Raw genomic sequence first — 22,041 nt, 5'->3', positions numbered from 1 at the left:
AAAGCTGCAAAGCCATCTATAACTTTGCTGTTACATAAGACTGGCTTCAATATATTTGTCTTTCAGACAGCAGAAGTAAATGGGCCTTAATTTCTTCTTCTTTTTACTTGCACCATAGCATTCCAACCCATAACTTGCTTTTTTTCTCCACCCAGTTCCCTTCCACAGCTGCAAAAGGCAATAAGTGAGGGTTGATCTACATGATCTACATCTGTGTCTGATCTACATACCTCTGATTCTTCTTGCCTTGCTGGTTGGCCACATAGAAAAGAACTCAAGTTAATGTGATGTTAAATGGGATACCCTAATTAGCGCCTTCTCTCTCTTCTGCCTTCTGTTTTTGTGGAAACTTATCTGCAAGATTGTTGGTCCCATTTTGAATTTCATTGAAAAATTTAAAACTGGTTTTTAAAATCAGGGGAGACAGATAACATAATTGCAGAAGCTTAGGTTTCTACAATAGTCAGATGTATTCAGCCAAAACTTAATCACTCTCCAAATGGCAAGGCATAAGTCTGGTTGTGAAACCTTGATTAAGCAATGTGTTAGCTCAACAGACAACTTTTTTTTTTGTATCTCAGTCTAAAGAGAGATTTCTGGCAAGTATGTGTGCTGGGCATGATATTTTTCCATGTCTTCATAGCACATTCTAAGAATACAACATTGTTTTCTTTCCCACCCTTTCCCACCCCTTTTTGGTTGACTTTTCAGGGGTTTGTTTGCATTTTAAGGAATTAATGTTTCATTGACTTAAACATTGTTAAGCTCTATTATATTGTTCTCCCTAATTAACAGTTTCTCCCTCTGGCTTCAAGGCAACCAGACTGAAGTTCATTTTTAAAGCAGAGGTTTATATAACAGAAGATGCATGAAAACTGGGCAATTTATATCATTTATCTGAACAGTTGGTGTCTGGATCAGCAATTCCTTCAGTCAGGTTGCCTTCCTGACCTGCCTAAAACACAGGGATCCCAAGGTTCCTCGCATGCAGACTTCATTTACTGCAGTTGAAGCAAATCTATGATCTTAGCCAAAAAGAATCAGCGTTTTTATCCAGATTATAGATAAAGAAGCACAGCTATTTAACTGGCTGCTTTGATAGCTGATTTTCCTAAACGACTAGAATGAAACTACAGGCGTAACACTACTGAAGTCTAGTGGTCCAAAAGAAGAAACTTGTTACTTCACTAAGGACAAAAGCAACACTTACCTCCTTCCTCTTTTTCTAACTATGTCATCATGTTACAAACTTTTCAGCATCATGTTTTCAGTAGCTAAAACACAACCACTTACAGCAGCAAAACTGAGGCTGAGCCTATAACAGCAAGCTCACAGTTTCTTTGCAATGGGTAGGCATTTATCATATGCTCTCACAGCATTAATATTAGTGCCTTTTCAATCTTAGAAAACAATTTTGGCAGAGTAATTTCACGAGTGGGTGAAGTTTTACATATGAACAGAGTTCAGGTAAAAATATTAAAAGTGCCAAGTGACCGACAGCAGCTACACAAATTTAGTACAGCAGTCTTCATTGCTGAACAACACTAGTATAACTATTGTTCAGCTCTAGAGATTCATTGCTCTTCCATTTCACTAACAAGTATATTTATGAAAACTATAAACACACCTTTGCAAAGCACCAACACATTATAGACCTACAGATGGGCAGTCAGTGAACCACCAGCCTCCATGAAGGTTAAAAAAATCACCTAAAAATTTTGCTAATTTCAATAGGTAAAGAGCCCAGGAGGATTAGTTTTACAGTCAGCATGGCTGCTTTTAGAAAATAAAAAATGGAAAGACTTCTTAGAAAACTATGTGTGCTGTTAGACTAGCTCATATATATAGAAACCCTCTAATTTAAAAATGACACTTATTGTTTGGAAACAGAGCAGGGATTTAAAAGTGTTTGTCCATTCATACCCCATCCTTGGAAATAATTATTGAAACTCTCTAGAGAAGCATCCTAACATGATTTATGATGAGTTTCTTACTGGAAAGGTTCTTTGGCTCTTCATTTTAGTTTCATGCTTTAGAATAGATGAAGGTCAATAGTTAGCGCACATAACCCTCACTCACATACACAAGTTTCACTCTTCTATATGGCAAAATAAGTAAACCACTAACACTGAGATGGAGAGCTGGCCTCACTAAGATTGAAACAATTTTGTTCATTAGACAACTGTACTGCTTTCAAGATGGAAAAAATAATTATTATTAAGCATATATGTATATAAATTTTCCAAGAGTTCTGCCTGTTCTTGATGGCTGTCGACAGAAGGGTCATTTCCGCCTTCAGCTTTACCTATTTAAGATTCACGCAACTTATTAAAAACTGCAGGAAAAGGATGGTCTTATAAGTTTTACGTAGAGATTTGATGATAGAAGTTATAGCCAGCAAAAGGCTTATATACAGCATATTCCTTTGACCAACATGCAGAATTCATCAAATAGAAAGTTCACTGCTAAAAATAGTTAGACAACTACTACTAATAGTTCATTAAATAAAATTAACTATGTGGAGGGAAAGATACATTTTGTTTTAAAATACTGTTTGTGCTCATTTATATTATCCTGTTCTATCTTCTGTCATCTTTATCAATATTCCTTGCTTAAAGCTCTCTTTAGGTGACTTTCAACATTGGCCAGTAGAACATGCATGTGATATCTCTATTTATTGTTTTTTTTAACATCCTTGTGAAAAAAGGATGCCCTGTTAAATTCTTTTTCCCTCAGTTTTCAGTCTGAGGAAGATAGAAGAAGGAAGGATTGTTTAGGTAGATAAGGACTTAATGTTAAAAAAGTAGAAAATTTCCACAAATGTTTTAAACACAAAGAGGAAATTTTATAGTAATTATAATAAAAGCTAAAAAGCAGCTGAAGAAAGTTGTCTAAAGACAAGCAACAAGACAGTGCTTGAAGGAAAGGAGTCAGAATAGAAAAACTATTTAAAGAGAAGAATAAAGTGAGATAAGTTGTAATACAACAGCTAAGAGAAATGTTCTACATTTAAACCGAAGCAGAGAAGAGTGTAGAAATCTGTGTTGAACAGGATCGAGTAAAAAACTCAGCAGACACTTCTGAGAAAAAGTCACAGCAGAAGCACCATAAATGATCTATAACAAGATTGCCTGCTAGTAAGCATGGCCAGAATAGCCTTGTGCTGAACAAAGCTTGAAAGTTGCAAGCCAAGAGAAAGGAAAAATGCTAATTAAAACCAATTAAAAATGCTAGAGACCTAGTCACTTGTGAAGAAAATGATGAGGATAAGCAAAACTGGACATTGCAGACACATAAAAGAAGAAGAAAATAGCATGGGGCACCACCCATGCACATCACATTTCTACCCCTAAAACAGCTGGGATTTGCACTGCTCTCTACTTTAAGGATAATTTTCACTGAATAATCTGGTTAGCAAATGTTCACAGCTCAATGGGGAATCAGTCATTCCTTTCCCCCACATAAGTTCTTTCCTGTGAGGTTTATTACTCTGCCCACTGCATCGTAGTTATGTGCTCCAACAAAGATCTCTTTAAATCATCACCTACAGAAACTGTCTAGCTTTTTGGTAATTTGAGACCAGCTATTGCAACAAGTGGAGAATCCTTGTATAACAGAGAATACTCCTCACATAGAGGAAACAAGAATTCATTGCAGACAAGGCAGAAGAATAATAGACTCTCTGTTGAAGAAAGGCATAAATAATTGAGAACGTCTGCAAAGGGCCTAAGTTCTCAGAGAAACTAGCTTTTAGCCACTTGTAAATTAACTGTGAAGCACAAAGAAGTAGGAGGCAAACAAACCTGAAATGATTAGGCAAAGGAACAACCAAATACTAGTCCCAGTCAGGCAGTCAGCATATTAACCCTAGCTGTAGACAAAGCACGACAGACATTTTGTATGAGTTTCTAACAGCAGGCTACAATCTTGTCTGACTGCATGACCTCAGTGTGTGTGTGTATATATATACACACACGTACATACACACACACACACATGCACATACACACACACACACATGCATGCGCACACAGATGTATACATCAAATCAGGCATACTCCAGCATCTGTACATGAGTATAGGACACGATTTGTGGTCTCCAGCTGGGTGAACCCCAAATTGTTCTACCTAGAGGAACATATCTCACAGTAACTATACATTCAGTTTGGTATGTACCCAAATATATTCAGTGTTCACATTTCCCTAACCTCATGTAAACCTTGCTGTAACTCAAAGTCCCATGCCTTTTTCTTCCAAGAGCTACACCTTGACCAGTCTCTAACACAAGGCACCATTTGCTGGGACCTTCATCACCCTTAAGTTACACCAGGTCTAAAGCTTCTTTACTAAGAATCAGAATCATCTGCAGTTGCCCCAGCTGAAAAACAACAAAGCTGTGAGTCAGACTTTAGTCAGCCAGGGCCTCTTGCTGCAGTGGTGACCCCCATTACTCTCACGTCCTCTAACATGCTTAACAGCCTCTTTTATTAAAGAGTTCTTTTATTAAACAGTTTAACAGATATCAGAACACAAGCACTCTTGTGCATCTCCCCCCAATACATTCTCGATCTTATCACCTATTGCAAACTGGGATGTGCCAGAAGGTGCTGCCATAGAGGCAACCCTCAAAACACCCAGTTCAGATAACTTTATATGGTTTAAGACACATCTAGCAGCTCCATTGATTTGCATTTAAATAGTTGGTATATCCTCTAAAGAGTGCTTGGTTTGCTAAAACTCTTCTGTTACAAAAAAACAGGAAACAATGGTGTCTCCTCTCAAAGAATACATTCAAAGAAATAGGAAGCAATCTTTGTTCTTCCTAAAATGGCCAGTTTTACATGAACCAGTGCATGATCTCTGTCTCTTCAGCACCATGCAGTTTTTGGCAAACAGATCATAGATAGCCAGTACTGCTACAGATACTGAGCTTCCATTTTACAAGAGTGGGTGGAGCATAAAATGGTGGCCAGGTGCTGGCAGATCTCAGTTAATGAAAAGTAAATGGTTTGCAATTATGGGGATGATCTCTCAGTGTAACCACATGGTTTCCTGTGGTTTCTTTGTGTTGAGGTATACATTCTTTTACTTCACCTTCTCTCTTTTTTGCATATGTACATGTCAGGTTTGGTCCTGTTGCACACTTCTCTAAGTATGTGTAAGATTGATTGTTTCCCTTTTCTTTCAATCTGGCTGTTTCCCTGTCTCTCTGTTTTTCTGACCATAATGACGTGGTCTTTTGGGATTCTGCCTATCACTTTCTAAGATGTTGTAGTCATTCCTTGTTAGAGACAGCCCACTCACCCCAGGGTGTCATCATGTTCGTGTTCATGTTCCTAGTACAACTGCAGGAATTGCTAGGACTTCTCTGTGGATCACGAGTGGGAAAACAAACCCTTCTTCCTTTGCTTCATTCTGCTTACCTTGCATGACAGATTTACTTGCCCTCAGAAGGTACCATGCCAGAGAATTAACTCTTTTCCTAAAAGGAACTCTGAGCAAAAGACTATCCCTCTCCAGGGAGATCCAGTACACTCTATCCTGTCAGGGAGCGACCTGTGGCAACATTGTGCTCCTCGTTAGCTTTTGCACCCAGCAAATATATGGTTTCAAATTAATCAGCCTGCTGTCAACATGCAAAAAGCTGTTCCGCACATTGTCATGCATCTGTACCAGAGCCTAACTGGTCAGCAACTCATTGTTTAATAGAAATGCATGTTTCTGAAGTGTTACAAACATGATTATCATCATTGTTTGGGAGGGAATACTTTAATTCACTCATGAATTTCAGCCACCTTTACCATCAGTGCATGAGTAGTACTGCCAGGAATGGTGGCCAAACCAATCTGCATGAGCCAAAGACTTTTTCCTACATGCCTTCCACACCTAGCCCACTGCCAAGAGTAATTTAGGTCATAGTTACACTAGCAAGTAATTTCACCAGTTTACACTGGTATGTCTAATTTTATTTTTTTTTGGTCGAATTCATTATTGCAGCCTTTAACTGAATGATAAATTGAGCCAAATGTAGTGGTTTTATTGAAATCACTGTACTGCTGATGTAAGCATTTGGGTTTGAATATGGAATCTTCTGCTCAGGAAAGATTGAACTTTAGTGAGCCTCATAAATGTCGATGGCAAAGAAATTTTGTCTAAATGTGAGCATTAAATGTCTCATACTTACAGTCCAGATGTATCATCATCGGTTTTACATTTTGTAAGGAGAGGCTGAAAAACAAGGAGAACACGAGGAGAAATGTCCAAATAATAACACACGTACAACGCATCCACCCTGGACAATGTACCCACCCATAGCAGCAGATGCCTGCTGCCTTGTCCCTTAAGCCAAGGCTCCCCTTCAAGGGTTTTGTTCTATCTTATCCTCAATTAAGCTTAAAAAGACAATAAAAAGCCCAGCATGAACTCATTACAGGAAATGAATGTTCAGAGAAGTTGCTGAAATAAATGCACAGAAGCTATTTTTCATGGCAGAGTACTGTGCTTCTTTCTCCAGAGGTCAGCAGCAGAAGCAACGTGCCTGTTCTGCCCTCCCAGCTGCTCCATTCTCCTGTCATCTGAGTAATTCTAACCTGTTCCTGCAGGTCTTTCTTCCCACTCTTCAGGTCATGTTTTCAAGCTCGCCCTTCTTCTAGCAGTGGGCTTGCTGAGGAGCACTACTCTAATAGCAACAGTGAGCCTCCTGGACCTGACCCAGGCTTAACATGTACGATTCACCATTTCACTGTGGCACTTCCTTGGCATGGGAGGATTAATCTGGCACATGGGCTCTAGCCACTTTCCTTATAGCCTCAAGAGGAAGGTGTGTCTCTGGTAGTGAGGCACAGCTGATGCAGTATTGTGTACACTGTTCCAGCTACTTCTGACACACAAAATAGTTGCTTGGGGCTATAGAGAACTGTAGAGAAACTGAGGCAGTCTAGCTGAACTTCTGTGGACCAAAGGCGACACCAGTTGGTCACACTATTAGAAAGATGCAAGGAAAGTCTTAAATCACTGGTATTTTCCATCTTGGGTCCAGCCCAAACTGTGGTAAGCACAAAACAGGGGGCTGGGAGGTTGCTTAACTAAATACTGTTGTAGAAAAGCAAAGAATAGCTAGCACAGATTATATGTCTTAAAATATTTCTAGTTCCAGCGGATAAATCTGGAGTTGCTAAAAAATCCCATACTCAGGGACTTTACTGCATATTTAGCAAGAATGGGGAAGCAACTCTCAAGGAAAGAAGAAAGGGAGTCAGTCGTGAAGTAACAGGGTCACACAACAGCCTTGACGTTTACACCAAGTGAGGTGGGTAACTCCTCAGAAGTCAACTGGGAGATCTCAGAGTATAGCTGCAGCAGCCTCACATCTGTTATGAGTGTGTATTTAGTTTTTCACAGTCTCTCCCAATCCCCAATACAGTCCCACAATCAGAATAATTTGTAAACATCACCCAATTTTGAAATCCAGCACTGTGAAGATTGAAAGTTGGGCAACTTACAAAATTTATTGGCTTGTGCTTATATTTTCCAATTCTTACACAATAAAAGACAGAGGTTAATTACATAAAAAACCACTGGACATATTTCCATTTCAGTTTCAATTTTACACTATCTAATTATAATGGGTATATCTAGCTCACCAAAGTACATATGTTGCAGATGTGAAATACTATCATTATAATGTGGAGGGGAAACTTACACTAATTGACAACATCATGTGAAGTAGTTAAATGGATCAGATACACTGGAGTGTTATTTTTACATTTTGTTTTCCAAGTTATCACCAATGTCAAAAGATCTGTATTATTTGTAATTTTTTAGAGGTAGGAAAAAGCAAATTACTGGGTATACAAAATAACTCAAAGTAGCTGCATGAATACTATTAATAATGGGATTTGCAAAAGTTTAATACAGGAAAATTATAGTAAGGACATCATGGACTGCAGTATGTCTGCAAATTATCATAGAATCATAGAATCATAGAATCATTTAGGTTGGAAAAGACCTTCAAGATCATTGAGTCCAACCATCATCCATGCCCACTAAACCATGTTCTGGAGTGTCTTGTCTATGCGCTTTTTGAATACTTCCAGGGATGGTGACTTAACCACCTCCCTGGGCAGCCTATTCCAATGTCTGACAACCCTCTCAGTAAAGACATTTTTCCTAATATCCAACCTAAACCTCCCTTGCTGCAACTTGAGGCCATTTCCTCTCATCCTATCTCCAGCCACCTGGCAGAAGAGACCCGCACCCACCTCACTACAAGCCCCTTTCAGGTTACTTGTAATTACTTGTAATACTTAAAATTAGTCACATCTCTAGTGGGGGAAAAAAGCACTTCAGTAGCCACTATTTTACTTTAGTTTTTAAGACCTCAGACACAGAAATCAAATTAATGTTCATACAAGTACTCACAAAATATGGCGGATATTCCCTTGCTTATAGTGTGCAGCTACCTGCTTTTGGAATGTTATTAAAGGTTGTTGATACAGTGTGAAAAAAGGTCCAGTTTCTCTATCATCCATCTAGGCATCCTTCTCTCCCAAATTGCCTTTGACAAATTTAGCTTTAGTTTTATGACAAGTCTTCTATAAAGTCTTCTACAAACTGTATCATCAAATAGATTCACCTAATGCAATGCCCTCTTTATGGCAAGGGAGCATAGAATCTCCTGCTGTCAGGTAAGCCCATCAGCACAAACCCCAGGGCTAGCTGAATACTACCCTTCACATTCAAGCTATGACTAGGACATCTGAGCCACCTGAAGTGGTTCATTATGGCTGATACTATAGAATACTTTTGATCTGCCCCATACACTTCCCAGTCAGAATTACTACAGTAGAAATTGTTTAGCTTGAAATTAATTGTATACTGCACTTCAGCACAGCTAACCAGATATAATAAACAAGGGTGGTATTTCAGAATACTGTTATGAAAAACAAGCTGTACTCTGAACTGAGTTGCTCGTGGTTTGTTAGACAAGAACAGGAACAATGTCCACAAATGATGAGCTCTTTTCTGCATGATTTTTACTGGCAAACTGAAAGGTACAAATGAATAGCCTGGAATGGATTCCACTGCATGTGGAATAACCCATCAATTTAAAGCAAAATAGAAATAGCTGCTTTTTAAAGTTATACTTTATCTTCAGATTCTATCAAATTTAGCACTGCAAAGAAACGTCAAAGGCAACTCTACGTTCATGCAGTCTTAGGTCAGCTAAGAGCAAAATGGTTCACTTTTTCCAAGTTAGAGTATTGCATCCAATGTTTATAATTCTCTGTGATCTGTCAGATTGTATTTTTCCCTGCCTCTTCACACCTCTGCAATGTCCATTGTGTGTAGGGCACAAGAGTCAGAATTTGTGTCTGTGCTTCTCATTCATACATGCATATGTCAGAAGACGTTTTCATTTCTCTCCCAGAATATTTTTTTTCCTGATTCATGCTGCTTCTGGTACGTTCTGCTTTAAGTTGGCAGTTTGTCACACTCTGGTAGATCTATGTACAAGTTTGTACTTTATTTATATAGAACTGGTAAAAACAAACAAATAATAGATTCTTTACAGTTATCAAGGTGCAAAAGAGATTGCTTGAGTGGTATTGAAAGTTGAAGAAGGGATTTTTTGCCATAACAATAATGCTTAACTGTTTCAAATTTATACAAAAACCTTAGTTTCAATTATCAAGTTCCCAACTGTTGTTGTAGGCCAGCAGTTTGTACTGCTGTCGATTATATCATCAGGCACAGAAGGATATTGGTGGAGTACAATTTTGTTTTATTGTACACAATTCAAAGGAACAGATGTGGGAATAAATGGAACAGAGTATCAGTGCTCCCACCTCTACAATAACCCTGACAATAAACACCCTGACAGCCCTACCATACAAAAGCCCTTCAGCATTATAAACATTTTGTCACTACAAAGAGCAACACTTGACCACTTTACAGAAGACAGGCAATCCTATCTGAAAGAAACATGGTACTCTCTTGGACTCTTTCTTAAGCTTTGTACATGCTATGACTTTCAGGTCTGTAATTCCCAGCATGTCCAGCTCTGCTCTTGAGTCTATAGCAAGCATGAGTCAGCTGGCAGGAGGTGCGTTTTGTTTGCTAACTATCTTGTGGTAAGTCCCTTACGTGCTCCCACCTCCGCACATGCTTTCCCAGATTGGAGTTCAACCTCTAAAAATATAATCTGCATTCAGTGCAATACAGCCTGAGGACACTCAGCCTTAGCCACGCAGTACTGATCTTATGTGAACTTTCTTTACCCATAATATAACTGTATCAGTGAAAATCAGATGTAGTCCTGGAATAAGCAAGGTCAAAATACAGATCTCAAAAACTTGTCTTGATTTTGGAACTTGAAATCAATGAAAGATGTCCACTGGTCTAGACCAATAATCGCAATTAACAAAATAAACTTAATAAAATTACATCAGCAGTCCACAGCTCATGAGCAGACCACCCTCTCTTGGCAGATTCTGCTTCGCAGTGTGTTTGCTTAGCTTACCGATCTTCCTGTGTCATGAGTCTACAGAGATGCAATTTTCTTTTCAGTGGAGGGCTTGCAGATTTCAAAATTCCCTTCCCACAGAAATAATGGATTTTCACAACTAATGAGGGAGAAGGTGGGTCCTAACTGAGACATCTCCCTCAACCCTATTCTCAAACTCCTGAAGGATTTAAGAAAAACGCACTTCTTTCTCTTCCCCTCCTATTCCAAACTTTTGAAAGAAAAATAGTAGATAATGACAAATTTTCCATAAAACATTTATATATCTCCTTGTTTTCTCTGGAAAAAAAAAAGAATACTGTAGACCTGTAGAGCAAAGAAAATTAATTGTCTTAAAACTGAGGTATGCAGATCTAGCCTCACTCAGCACAGACCTTTCTTTCTAGTAAATCTGCTATTCAAACTATAGATGGTAGCTGTACTTCACGTACAATAGAAAGGTACTTTCCCTGCATGCATATAATCTAAACAGTATAAGCAGAGCGGAAGTGCTGAAAGGCCAAATCCTGTACGTAGAAAAATAAAACCAGAAAACCTGTCCAAACAATCTCTGGTGTATCCAGCATTTGAAGTATGTGTTTGACAGGGTGGGGAAAACAGCTTTATGATTACTTCTAGGTGGATTTGCATTTCAGCAGCAATAAAGATTTGTCATTAATCCTTGCTCTCAAAATCTAGCTCCTGAAATGAAAACGTACGTAGGCAACACTCATAAAACCATTATATGGGAGGCTCTCCTATTCTGCTGTGGAAAAGATCAGTTCTGCCATCAGTTGGTACATAATACCTTGGCATTTGATAGCTTTAATGCTGTTTATGATGAAGTGGTCTAAGCACGTGTTGTGGTTTAACCCCAGCCAGCAACTCTAGCACCACACAGCCGCTCACTCACCTCCCTCACAGTGGGATGGGAGAGAGAATCAGAAGGGTACAAGTGAGAAAAATTGTGGGCTGAGATAAAGACAGTTTAACAGGTAAAGCAAAAGGCACACACGCAAGCAAAGCAAAACAAGGAATTCATTCACCACTTCCCACTGGCAGGCAGGTGTTCAGACAACTCCAGGAAAGCAGGGCTCCATCACGTGTAGCAGTTACTTGGAAAGACAAATGCTGTAACTCTGAACATCCCCCCCCCGCCACCCCTTCTTCTTCCCCCAGGTTTGTGTGCTGAGCAATGACGTCATATGGTCTGGAATATCCCTGTGGTCAGTTGGGGTCAGCTGTCCCAGCTGTGTCCCCTCCCAAATTCTTGTGCACCCCCAGCCCACTCGCTGGTGGGGTGGGGTGAGGAGCAGAAAAGGCCTTGACTGTGTGTAAGCACTGCTCAGCAATAACAAAAACATCTCGGCATTATCAACATTGTTCTCAGCACAAATCCAAACCATAGCCCCATACTAGCTACTATGAAGAAAATTAATATCCCAGCCAAAACCAGCACAGCACATTAGGAAGACTACAGGAAGACGTAATGAGCTACACTAAAGTAATATGGTTAGGTACACAAGTTATTTGAAAGATTTACTGAATAGCTTTATGAAGAGGAATTAAACTGCAGACCAGTCCTCCTCCCTTTTTCAGCTACCAATGCTAAGACAAGAACTGTCCTTGCACGCCCAAGTGGCCACTGAAACTGACTGCAGAAAAGGGGTTTTCTTCTGTTGTTGGATTTCGTACTGGGTTTTTTTGAATGGGTAGGTACTGCAAGGAAGATTTGAAAGGGCCTATAAATAAAAAGAAAATAGATTTATTTTCCTACTGCCATTACTGAATCATCAAATAAGTCCTGCTGTACTTCTCCACAAAGAGAAAATTAGGAAAATTAGATTACCTACAATTGTCTCCCTGGATTTTTTATTTGAAAACTTACAGATTAAAATTTTAAAGGAAAAATGCACCTAATATTTAATTTTGCTTGTGTGAAATAAAACCCCCAGAAAACAACCTCTGTGACAGCAGACTTCCAGCAGCTGAGCTTCCAGTGTGATCCTTACGCTGCAAGAAAGGGGACTTGGAGTTATCAGTGTTGCTGTGAAGGAAACAAGATAAGCCAGCAGTGTGCCTTTGTGGTGAAGGCAGCCAACCACATCCTGGGCTGTATTAGCAAGGGTGCAGCCAGCGGGTCCAGGGCACTGGTATTTCTCTATTCTGCGTTAGGGAGACCACGGCTGGTGAACTATGTCCAGTTTGGGACTTCCCAGGCATGGCTAAACCGGAGCAAGTCCAGCAGACTCCAGGCTGATCAGAGGGCTGGAGCACTTGATGCATGAGGAGAAGCTGAAGGCACAGAGTTTGTTCAGCCTGGAGGAAGGAAAGCTCAGGTGAGAGCTTACTGCTGCCTACAGCTGACCCCACTGGAGGGTGCAGAGAAGACGCAGGTGCAGAATGGAAGGACGAGAAGCGATGTGCACAAGTTTCAGCATGGGAAATTCCAACAGGATTTTCTTTTTTTTAACCTGAGGATGATCAAATATTTGAACAGGTTGCCCAGAGAGGCCGTGGGATCTCCACTTGTGGAGATATTCAAAATCCAGCTGGACACAGCCCTGAGCAACCTGATCTAAACAGACCTCCCCTTGTCCTTTTTAACCTTTGTGATTCTGTGACTCTGTTTTTATCAACAACTTCTGCTAATGCTGCTACTAATGTGCATATAAAAAAAAAAAAAATCCTTTCTTGATCTCTGGTGTTAACGCATCCTTTGTATGTTAGCATAACTCCATACTTCTCAGATACTGGTTTTGTTCTATAAAGAGAATTAATGGGTCTTTTCCAGGGTTTAGTTTTTGGTTTTATATCATGACAGCCATCCAGATATACAACTATCGTGGTGAAGAAGCACAGGGATTTCTTACTGTGAGAGTTACATAGCCTATGGCAAGTGCTACAGTCCAGAGGGATGGGGATGCTTGTGAGGTTTATCCCATTTAACTGTAAACTCTGTATCATCTTGGTTATCAGTACGAAGTGTCAATAAAGACCTTAGCAAGTGCTGCTGAACCTCTCCAGGATCTGTTCAGTGGTGAGCCAAAACATGCTTTTTAGTGCTGTGGCTGGGCTACTAGAAATATTTGAGCTTGTTACTCCAGAGTTTAGTTGTGTTTGCCTACACGAACTGCAAGCACAATAGACATACTATATACGTCTATGTAATGCAGATATAGATACAAACTCCACAATGAAGTGTAGAGGAGTGATTTCAAGTAGACATACTGAGATAGCAGCTATTGTGCTTGTTTACATTAGGATTCTATGCTGTTCACTATCTCCTTAGAAAAACATGCTCTATACATTATGTCATAGCAGTGACTGCTTCGGGTACTACTGTCATGTTTAGTTGTATGTGATGAACCATGTCTTTATGTAAATGCATTGGATTCTTTTTCACATTTATGCAATCAGAAAATTTGAGTCTTTTGATAAATATGAATTTGAATAGATCAAGAAGCATTTCAAAGCATGTAAGCCAATTTCAGCCTGCTGAAGTCAAGGGAATACTTACATACCTGAGATGATAAACAATTTTTTTAAATGTACTAACTAGCAGTTGTGAATAATTATTTTCTAAACACATTGGAGACTTCCTAGTCTTGATATACCATTCTGTATGGTATTTCTCCATTATCCATTTGTTTTAGGAGAGAACTTTCTTCCCCTGTGTCTTAATCTCCAGGCTATATTTAGCAAATTGTGATTTTTTTTATTATTCTGTGTCTGCTGCTATGTAACCAGCAACACATGGATTAGCGAGTACTTACTATCAATCAAATTCCACAAAACTATACATTGTAGTCACCTCAAAAACTTCATTTCAATTGTTGTATAAATAAGCATTCTCCTACTTTTGTAACACCCATTTTCTATACGGGTTAGAGAGAAGCTCCAGGAAAGTTGAAAACATTGCATCATATGGCAACTTTACACCGTGTTATGGTAACTGCTAGTGAGATATGTAAGGCCAAAATATTACAGTACTTCAGGGGAAAAAGCTGCATTTTTTCACACAACCCAGTCACGTTATCTTCTGATGTTAACAATAATTAATGGAAATGATTGGTCTATGTTTATAGTAAGAGCTACAATGACTAAAAATAATACTCTTGACCAGGTAGCCCGTAAGCTAAGTCATGGCAATAGGGAAGACAGAGATAAAAATCACAATTCTTCAATTGTTTTAAAGCTCTGATTGATTGCTGCAATTCTTTCATTGTATATTTTGTTACCTTAGCCACTGCAGCATGTCTTCTTGCTTGATTACACCTGGAAATTACTCTTTCTGGGAGACGTAAAGCTTTGGCAACAAGCAGACAGAGGCATCTGAGCTTGCAATCCCAAACAGAAGGAAGAACTACAGGAAAAAAATCTAAGGCAGAAAAATCTCAAATTACGAGATAGAGAGAAAAAATGATCTTGTGCCAATCATTTTCAAGAAAGCGAAGCTGCAATGTGTAATGCAGTCTCCTGGCACAAAGAAATCCAGATAGTAAATAGAGGTGACATCTCATTTTACACAACTGTTATATATACAATAACGTTTTATGGCCACTCCTTTCTTGTTATCAAATTCTTTGCACTCTGCTGTTCGCCATAAGAGACAAAATACAGAAAGTATCAGCAAGATTTTTTTTTTAACAGCTGGTTAAACTTTATAGAAGTGAAATATTTTTTTATCTATCCAAATTGATTAGCAGGCATTAGTAAAAATTCTCCAGTAACCTCAAATGAAGATTCTATAGGAAACAGGACAATTTTTAAGTCTCTGCCAAAAACTGTCCAAAGTGTAAACAAATAAAAAAGCAAAACAAACAAACATCCCAACCAGTTATAAAGCCTAATCAAAAATAGAGTGATAGAATAGAAATGGTGCTATCAATGGTAAATTTAATGCCTGCTTTATGACACTGGCCCCTTAATTAGCAGTCAAACACTATGAGTAAAAGTATGTTCAGTCACATCAGAAAGCCAGTGAAAGCATGTTGTCACCACAGTAATGTTATGGCATTTATAGGTCCTGTTAAAGCTTAACAGCTAATGATGCTGCTCCTAAAAACTAGTTGATAAAAAAAAAATTTGACTGCACATGTATTAAACATCAGTGCAGCACTACCAATTCTTTAATGCAGCTGTATGTGTTTAGAAATTTGGAGACCACTCTTAGTTACACTGATGTAAATCTGAAGTAATGCAGCTGAAGTCAATTACATCAAGCCAAAGCCATGGGGAATCAGCTCTTAAGAATGTGACCCTTCAACTACAAAAACTTCTTAAATAATGCTTCTTTTGCTGTTGCAAGGACACTGTGACTAATGTCACAAGATTAAAGACCTTTAGGTCTGCTTTGATTTACGCTGGAGTCTGAAGTGATCACCAGCTTCGGCCATAGAATTATAAAGAAGAGGGGCTGGCATTATGTGTGAGTCTTTCTCCTGTCTCAGACCGGGCATTATTGAACATACTTTACTCTAAGATGTAATCCCTAGATGTTCTGACTCTGGCCTTTGTCATTTTTTCCTCATATGGAACAGACAGTCAAAAATCGGAATTTTTTTTGCCATGGCTTCATTGTATGTAAAGTAGTTGTCTGCTTAGATGTAATTCAACCTCTAATACCAATTCTAAGAGGCAAGGTAAGATTTTTAAACTAATGCAGAAAAAAGTAGAGAATCTTACTGAAAATCAACTCCATGTGATGGAAGTACAGTCTAGTTCAGGCACTGGTTATTAAGTTGCTGGGATAGCAGAAATGTACCAAATACCCCAGTTCCCTTGGAGATCTTGCACTGGTCTAAATAGCAGGTTGGGTGCAGCTGCTGCAACACTGGTTCTCCCACAGTGAAAAACAGAGCTCATACAAAGCAGAAGGAACTGTGATAGGACTTACCATGTTTTACAGTTACATCAGAAGTGAAGGATGCATTTTCTACTACCCTGCTGACTAGCACACAGTGACTTCAACATGGGAAAGGAGCCTACGCTTCACAGATCCTGCCTTAGCTCTGATAATAAGTCTTCTTTGTCTCTGTCTTGAAAAAGACCTTTCACTCCTCACTGCTGCTTCTAGACCATGAAGGTAACAATGCGGATGTCTAGAGGCATGATGGGTATTGATTAGTTAGTATGCCAAGAGGTAAAAAAGAAAAATTGCTGTAGTGTCAGCTGCTTTTATGGTGACACTGACAAAAGAACAGGAACCATGGCAGCCTCACATACCAATGCTGCGGAAATGACACCAAACCTGTGTATTAAAAAGAAGTCCAAAACTTTATTGCAGAACTCCAAAAGCACTGAAAACAGGATGTGAAATGTGGGAAGCCAGTAGCTTTATCTTCATGCAAATTACATTGGTATGAATAGACACTTGCCATGTTTTACAGACTAAGCATATTTCAATAACCCAGAATGAAAAAAGAGATTTTGTGTTGGAGAAAATTCAGGTCATGGCCACAGACCCAGTCATGCTGTAGATAAAAGGGGTTTGGCTTTTTTCCTGCAGTTCTTGGGGGTCTGCAGGCTGCTTCTCAGTGGTCATTGACATGGGAAAGTTTGTTGATCTTTGCACCAAATTGAGTATAAATTCCTACCAAATAGTCTACAGATCAGAACAGAGCTTGCACCTCCTAAGCTAGACTTCTTGAAAGTGTCCCATGAGACCACATCTTATATGTGTAGCTCTAGTATCTCTGTGTAGAGCTCCAAACCTGCAAAATCCCTGTGTACCAATCCCATTAGGCTCACAGGGCCACACAGCCACACATCAGGTACCTCCAGGCCTTCCTCTGGGTGTATGTGTGGTAAAAGCTGACTAAGCTATGCTTCACAGGCTGCTTTGTCAAAATCAAGCATTACACATTTGCTCAAAGTACATAGCAGGCAGACCAAAAGAATAAGACAAGTTTGTATTCATATTGCCTCTTATTTACAAAAAATCCTCCTCTTGGAAACTTTAATTTAAGGTCCATTCAGTTCTATAAACCCAATCTCCAGTGAGAGAGAAGAATTTTTCCCTGCTGCCAACTGCTTCAGTAGGTCGATGGGTTCTTTTTTTCTCCCAGTTAGCACAGCTGTACTGCTGGATCCCAATTTCACCTACCTTTGAAAGAGAGCTCACATCCTGCTAGTCGCATGGCAATGACAGATGCCTTTCACTGCAGGACCAACACATGTACATATCCAGCAGTAACCCCTACATGGTTCTTGCAGAGTGCACAGAGCTGTGGATTTCTGTGGCTGTATCATTCCTGACACCTGAGCTACTTTCAAGGTAGTTCATGTCCACACAATTTGCACCCAAACCCCTGACTGCAGCGAGAAGCAGCATCGGGGCTGTTCTCACACACATGCACCCCAGACATTAACAAACTGCTGTCTCAACTCCATGCTGTTAGGCCAGTGCTTTCATTTAAGAAATTTATCTCATGACTGAGATATAAAAGTCTTGAAATCCTCATTAGAGTAAAATAGCTTACTCCCTGGTGTCTACCAATAAAGAGTTTTATCTCTGTCCTTATTTGGCTTTCGCTCTCCCCAGTAGGCCTTTGACTTAAACTCCCTGTAGTTAGATTGACCAGACTAACATAAATGTGGTATTTATTAAAAAATTACACATATTCCTTCTTTCTCCACAGTATGTAAGAGTGTATTTGCTCAAATTATATCAGGAAATATTCAATTCTAAAAAGAGTTTCAAAAGATTGCACAGGATTTTCTACAGAAACTGATATAATAAACAAAAGCCTATACCAGAGTGATGCAGGGCTGCAGAGTTCCCTGAGCGCAGATGCATTAGCATACAGACCCTCCCTTTCCAGTCTCATTAATATTTCAGGTCATTCCACAGTGAATACATATTCTTGTGAGGCATAGCGATGTGCCAGCAGCTACTTCATAGACTGGAATAGTACTCTTTCCATTCAAAGTCTGGTCTGGTTTCTCCAGGCAAAAGAAAAGTGATCTATCATGAAATTGAATTGCCAGCATGTCTTCAGAAAACTTCTGTTAGACTTCATGAGTGCAAAGGAAAAAGTCTCTGCCACATTGGGGAACTGGTGTGAATTTCCTATCTTTGCTACAGTCAATTTAGCAATATCCACAGATAGGCTGACTTAAAGTGACAGCCTAGCAGTATTAAATTCCCCTTAATAGACTGACTTATCCCAGTGGTTTACAAAAATATCTCCTTGGAATCCTTCCAAACATACCAGAGATGCTGGCCAGCTAAGTCTCCAAAATAGTCCTCAGTTATCAACTTCCAAAATCCACACAAGAATCAAATTGCCTCACTTGAACACCGTGCTACATTCCCTTGACCAGAGTCATCACCTCCCTCTTTAGGTGCGATTATAAGGAAAAGTCTTTTTCTTTTAAAAGAAAATAAAATATATAGAGTCTTCAAAGAAACAGACCCTGACACAGGAGAGGAATCCCAGGCCAGAGGGAGAAACGCTGTTACTGCTTCATAAATATTCACAGTACGTTGCTTTAGGCAGCACTGGTGCAACAACAGGAACATTTCTTGTATGCCACACTGTTGTTACCTTTGGGAAATGATCTGAAAGTTTGAGTTTGCTTTGAACTAGGTGCCCTGGCACTGACAGATATGTAGCTAAAGCCAGTACCTCATGGCTTCCGGAGAACACAGTTGTGTCCCTGTCCCCTTCTGCCCTCTCCATCTAGAAGGTTACCACCCCTGCAAGAAGCTGTGCTTGTATTTCAGCAGTGACAGATCACAGCCCAGCTTCTTTCTGTGAACTTGTCAGGGAGCTGTGTTTGGGGGTCTGGTTGCCCTCCCGTGAACTGCAACAGCCAGCGTGCAGAGCCACCCCTCCTTCCACTGCCTCTGCTACAAATAGCTGCAACCTTTAACCAATGGACAGAACAAGCAGCAAAGGGAAATAAATAGCTCTAAGTGCCACTGCTAGAGTCAGAGCCTCAGCTCAGATGAGTCAGCACAGCCCCAGCTGTACCAGCTACGGTACTGGCTTTGTTTCTGCATTTACAGGCTGCGAGACAAAGCACAAAGGAAAACTTCCCAACTACTTGTCATTATTATAGTAAGAGTAAAATAGCTAAATCTAAAGCTTTCTCTGAAAACAGGCAGCATGTGCCTTCCCTTCCCCACTCCATGAAATGTTTAAGAAGCCTGGCAGCACTAGGACCTTTTTTAAGACTCTTCTGTTTCAGGAGTGTGGCCTTTTCCCTCCTGGCAGTACATCAAATATTATCACTATAGTATTTCAATGCTGCTAAACAATGCCTGCAAACATGCACTTGGACTCAAAGTAGTTCTACCAAATTTTGTGCAATCTTTTAAATCTTTCTTTCTCTGATCAATCATGCAGATAGTTTTTGTTTACATTGATTTCTAGGAATGGATTTTCTTTGTACAAATACATTCAAAGACATTTATAGGTAAAGAGGGTGGTGGTTATTTATTGATTCTTAGCACCAATGTTTCAGCCATCCAATTAGGAAACAAAAACAATGCAGTGTGACTTACACACCCAATAAACGGACTGAGTGAATGCTGGAAATGCAGGTTTTGAAATACATGCAAGACTGAAATTTATTTGCATAAGCTGTTGTAAGAGCAATGCAAAAATCTATCTTCATAGAAAACAGCTTGGCACAAAAAGACAAAGGTAGGCCAAAATCATTATATACCTTATTCACAACAAAGGTTACAGTCAGTGATTTTTTAGTATTACGTAGCTTAATCACTGCTTAACACTGAGAAAGATCATCTTATTGAATACCTGGGAAAACATGGAGGAATTTTTTTCTTCTGAAGTTTTCCAGCTCTTTCAATCTTATCTTACGGTATGGGAAACTTCCTCACTTGTCTTCAAAGCATGGGAGATAGAGTAAGAAGAGTCTTGTGGAGCTTTAAAAGCTAATTACTACATACAGATCATAAAAACACATTGTTACCTCATTTGTAATACACCTTCTCCACAGACTCTTGTTAATGATAAAACAGCTATGCAAGAGAAGACGTGCTCTAGTGTCTCTTAGCTGGTTATAAGAGATCACATACACTACATATTGTTCCAATGCATTCTGAAGAAAATTTCTGCTAATGCAACATTTATCTTTTTCCCAATGAGGAGATTCAGTGATCTACTTTCAAAAATCCAACTTGCTTTGGTATTTAATTAAAATCAAATTCATTGTGTGCATATTTGTATGTTGCATCTCCTACAATATTTGAAAAAAAATGTAAACCAGAAACAAAATAGATATTCCATCATTTTTCTTTATCAGAGTGCTAAATAAGCCTCCATACTTCTCAGACTCTAAGGAAAAGAATAGTCAAACTGGCCTTTCTCCAGTCCATCAAGTCCATCAGCCCAGGTTGATGTTGGCATACTGTGGTAGGGGTCGAGGAGAATTCAGAAGCAGCGAACAATGAGGATTCCCAAGAAAATAAATAATAAAATCACAAAGGCAAATGTTGTTTTCTGTTCCAGGGTCATGCTAGAATTTGGTGTCATGTTCCCAGATGGCACAAAAGTGGCAGTGAATATCTCTCCATCCATCATCCAGGGAAGCTGAAATGAATAATCCCACAGCCGCCTTCTTTTCATCATCAGTTTGCTGAGGTCAGAGTAGAAGCCATTTAGATGCACTTTGCTATCTGTAGGGCAAGGGGGAAGCAATGTTAACTGTGAACAGGTCTTTTGTTTGTTTACTTCAGTACAATTTTCTCCTAATGGAGAAAAGTAAGATGGAAAAGAACTTGACAGCAGGTCTGCTTGCCTCTGCATCATATATAAGAGACCTTTTAGAAATCCTCTACCTGTTATAGACGCTCGTGACAAATTGGAGGAGCCAATTTGTATTAAATGACAAGATCGAATTTATTAGCAAGCGATAAGAGAGCAAAACAGCGCTGGGCGGCCGGGGAGACAGTGTTCCGCCAAAGGCTCGCGCCGAAAATGGGGAAGAGTCCCTTTATTTATACAGTTTCTAGTTTCTGTCTACGTGACGGCTGGTATCTTCTGCATTGCGTGTGCGTTTGTGCCGTCAGTTGCTAGGTGGTCGTAATCTGCCTTCAGGTGGCGGCTGGTATCTTCTGCATTGTGTGTGCGTTTGCGCCGTCATTTGTTTGTTAGGTGGAACGTCTTTCATTAATCATCGGTACTTAACTGGATACTGTGGGTTTAGATAAGCGAGGAATGTCTCTACCCCCACATGCGATTTCATGAACAAAGTTAACCAGTTCATTACACTACCGTTCTGTTGGCAGTGCAGAATCCAGCCACCAGTACTAAATGTCACTAGACCCTGAGCTGGCAGTAACCTCTCCCTGCCTACCATATCATTTGGACTGGGGTAGAACATTTCTTCCCTGCAAGGGGGAGAATGAGAGGTTTAATCACACTGGTCCAATGGGTAGCCCACAGAAATGGCAAATTGCATGCCTTGCTGCAGGACAAACAAACTGCAGTTGATGCTTCTCTAAGTTGGGGGAGAGGCATTTGAAAAACAAATGTAGTTATGGTTTTGCACACAATGACCAA

At 39.6% G+C, this 22,041-nt stretch overlaps 1 protein-coding gene across 1 annotated transcript; it reads right to left on the bottom strand.

Annotated features, from left to right (window-relative positions):
• Nucleotides 1–19,958: 19,958 nt before the first annotated feature.
• On the bottom strand, nucleotides 19,959–21,306 carry CTXN3 (cortexin 3). Its single transcript, XM_052778129.1, is given in 1 exon segment — nucleotides 19,959–21,306. A coding segment is annotated over 1 exon segment (474 nt). The 5' UTR covers nucleotides 21,289–21,306; the 3' UTR covers nucleotides 19,959–20,814.
• Between the last annotated feature and the right edge of the window lie 735 nt (nucleotides 21,307–22,041).

This window comes from Harpia harpyja, chromosome Z (assembly GCF_026419915.1).
Source record: "Harpia harpyja isolate bHarHar1 chromosome Z, bHarHar1 primary haplotype, whole genome shotgun sequence".
NCBI classification, from domain to species: Eukaryota; Metazoa; Chordata; class Aves; order Accipitriformes; family Accipitridae; genus Harpia; species Harpia harpyja.
This window is presented reverse-complemented; position numbering and strand designations above follow the sequence as displayed.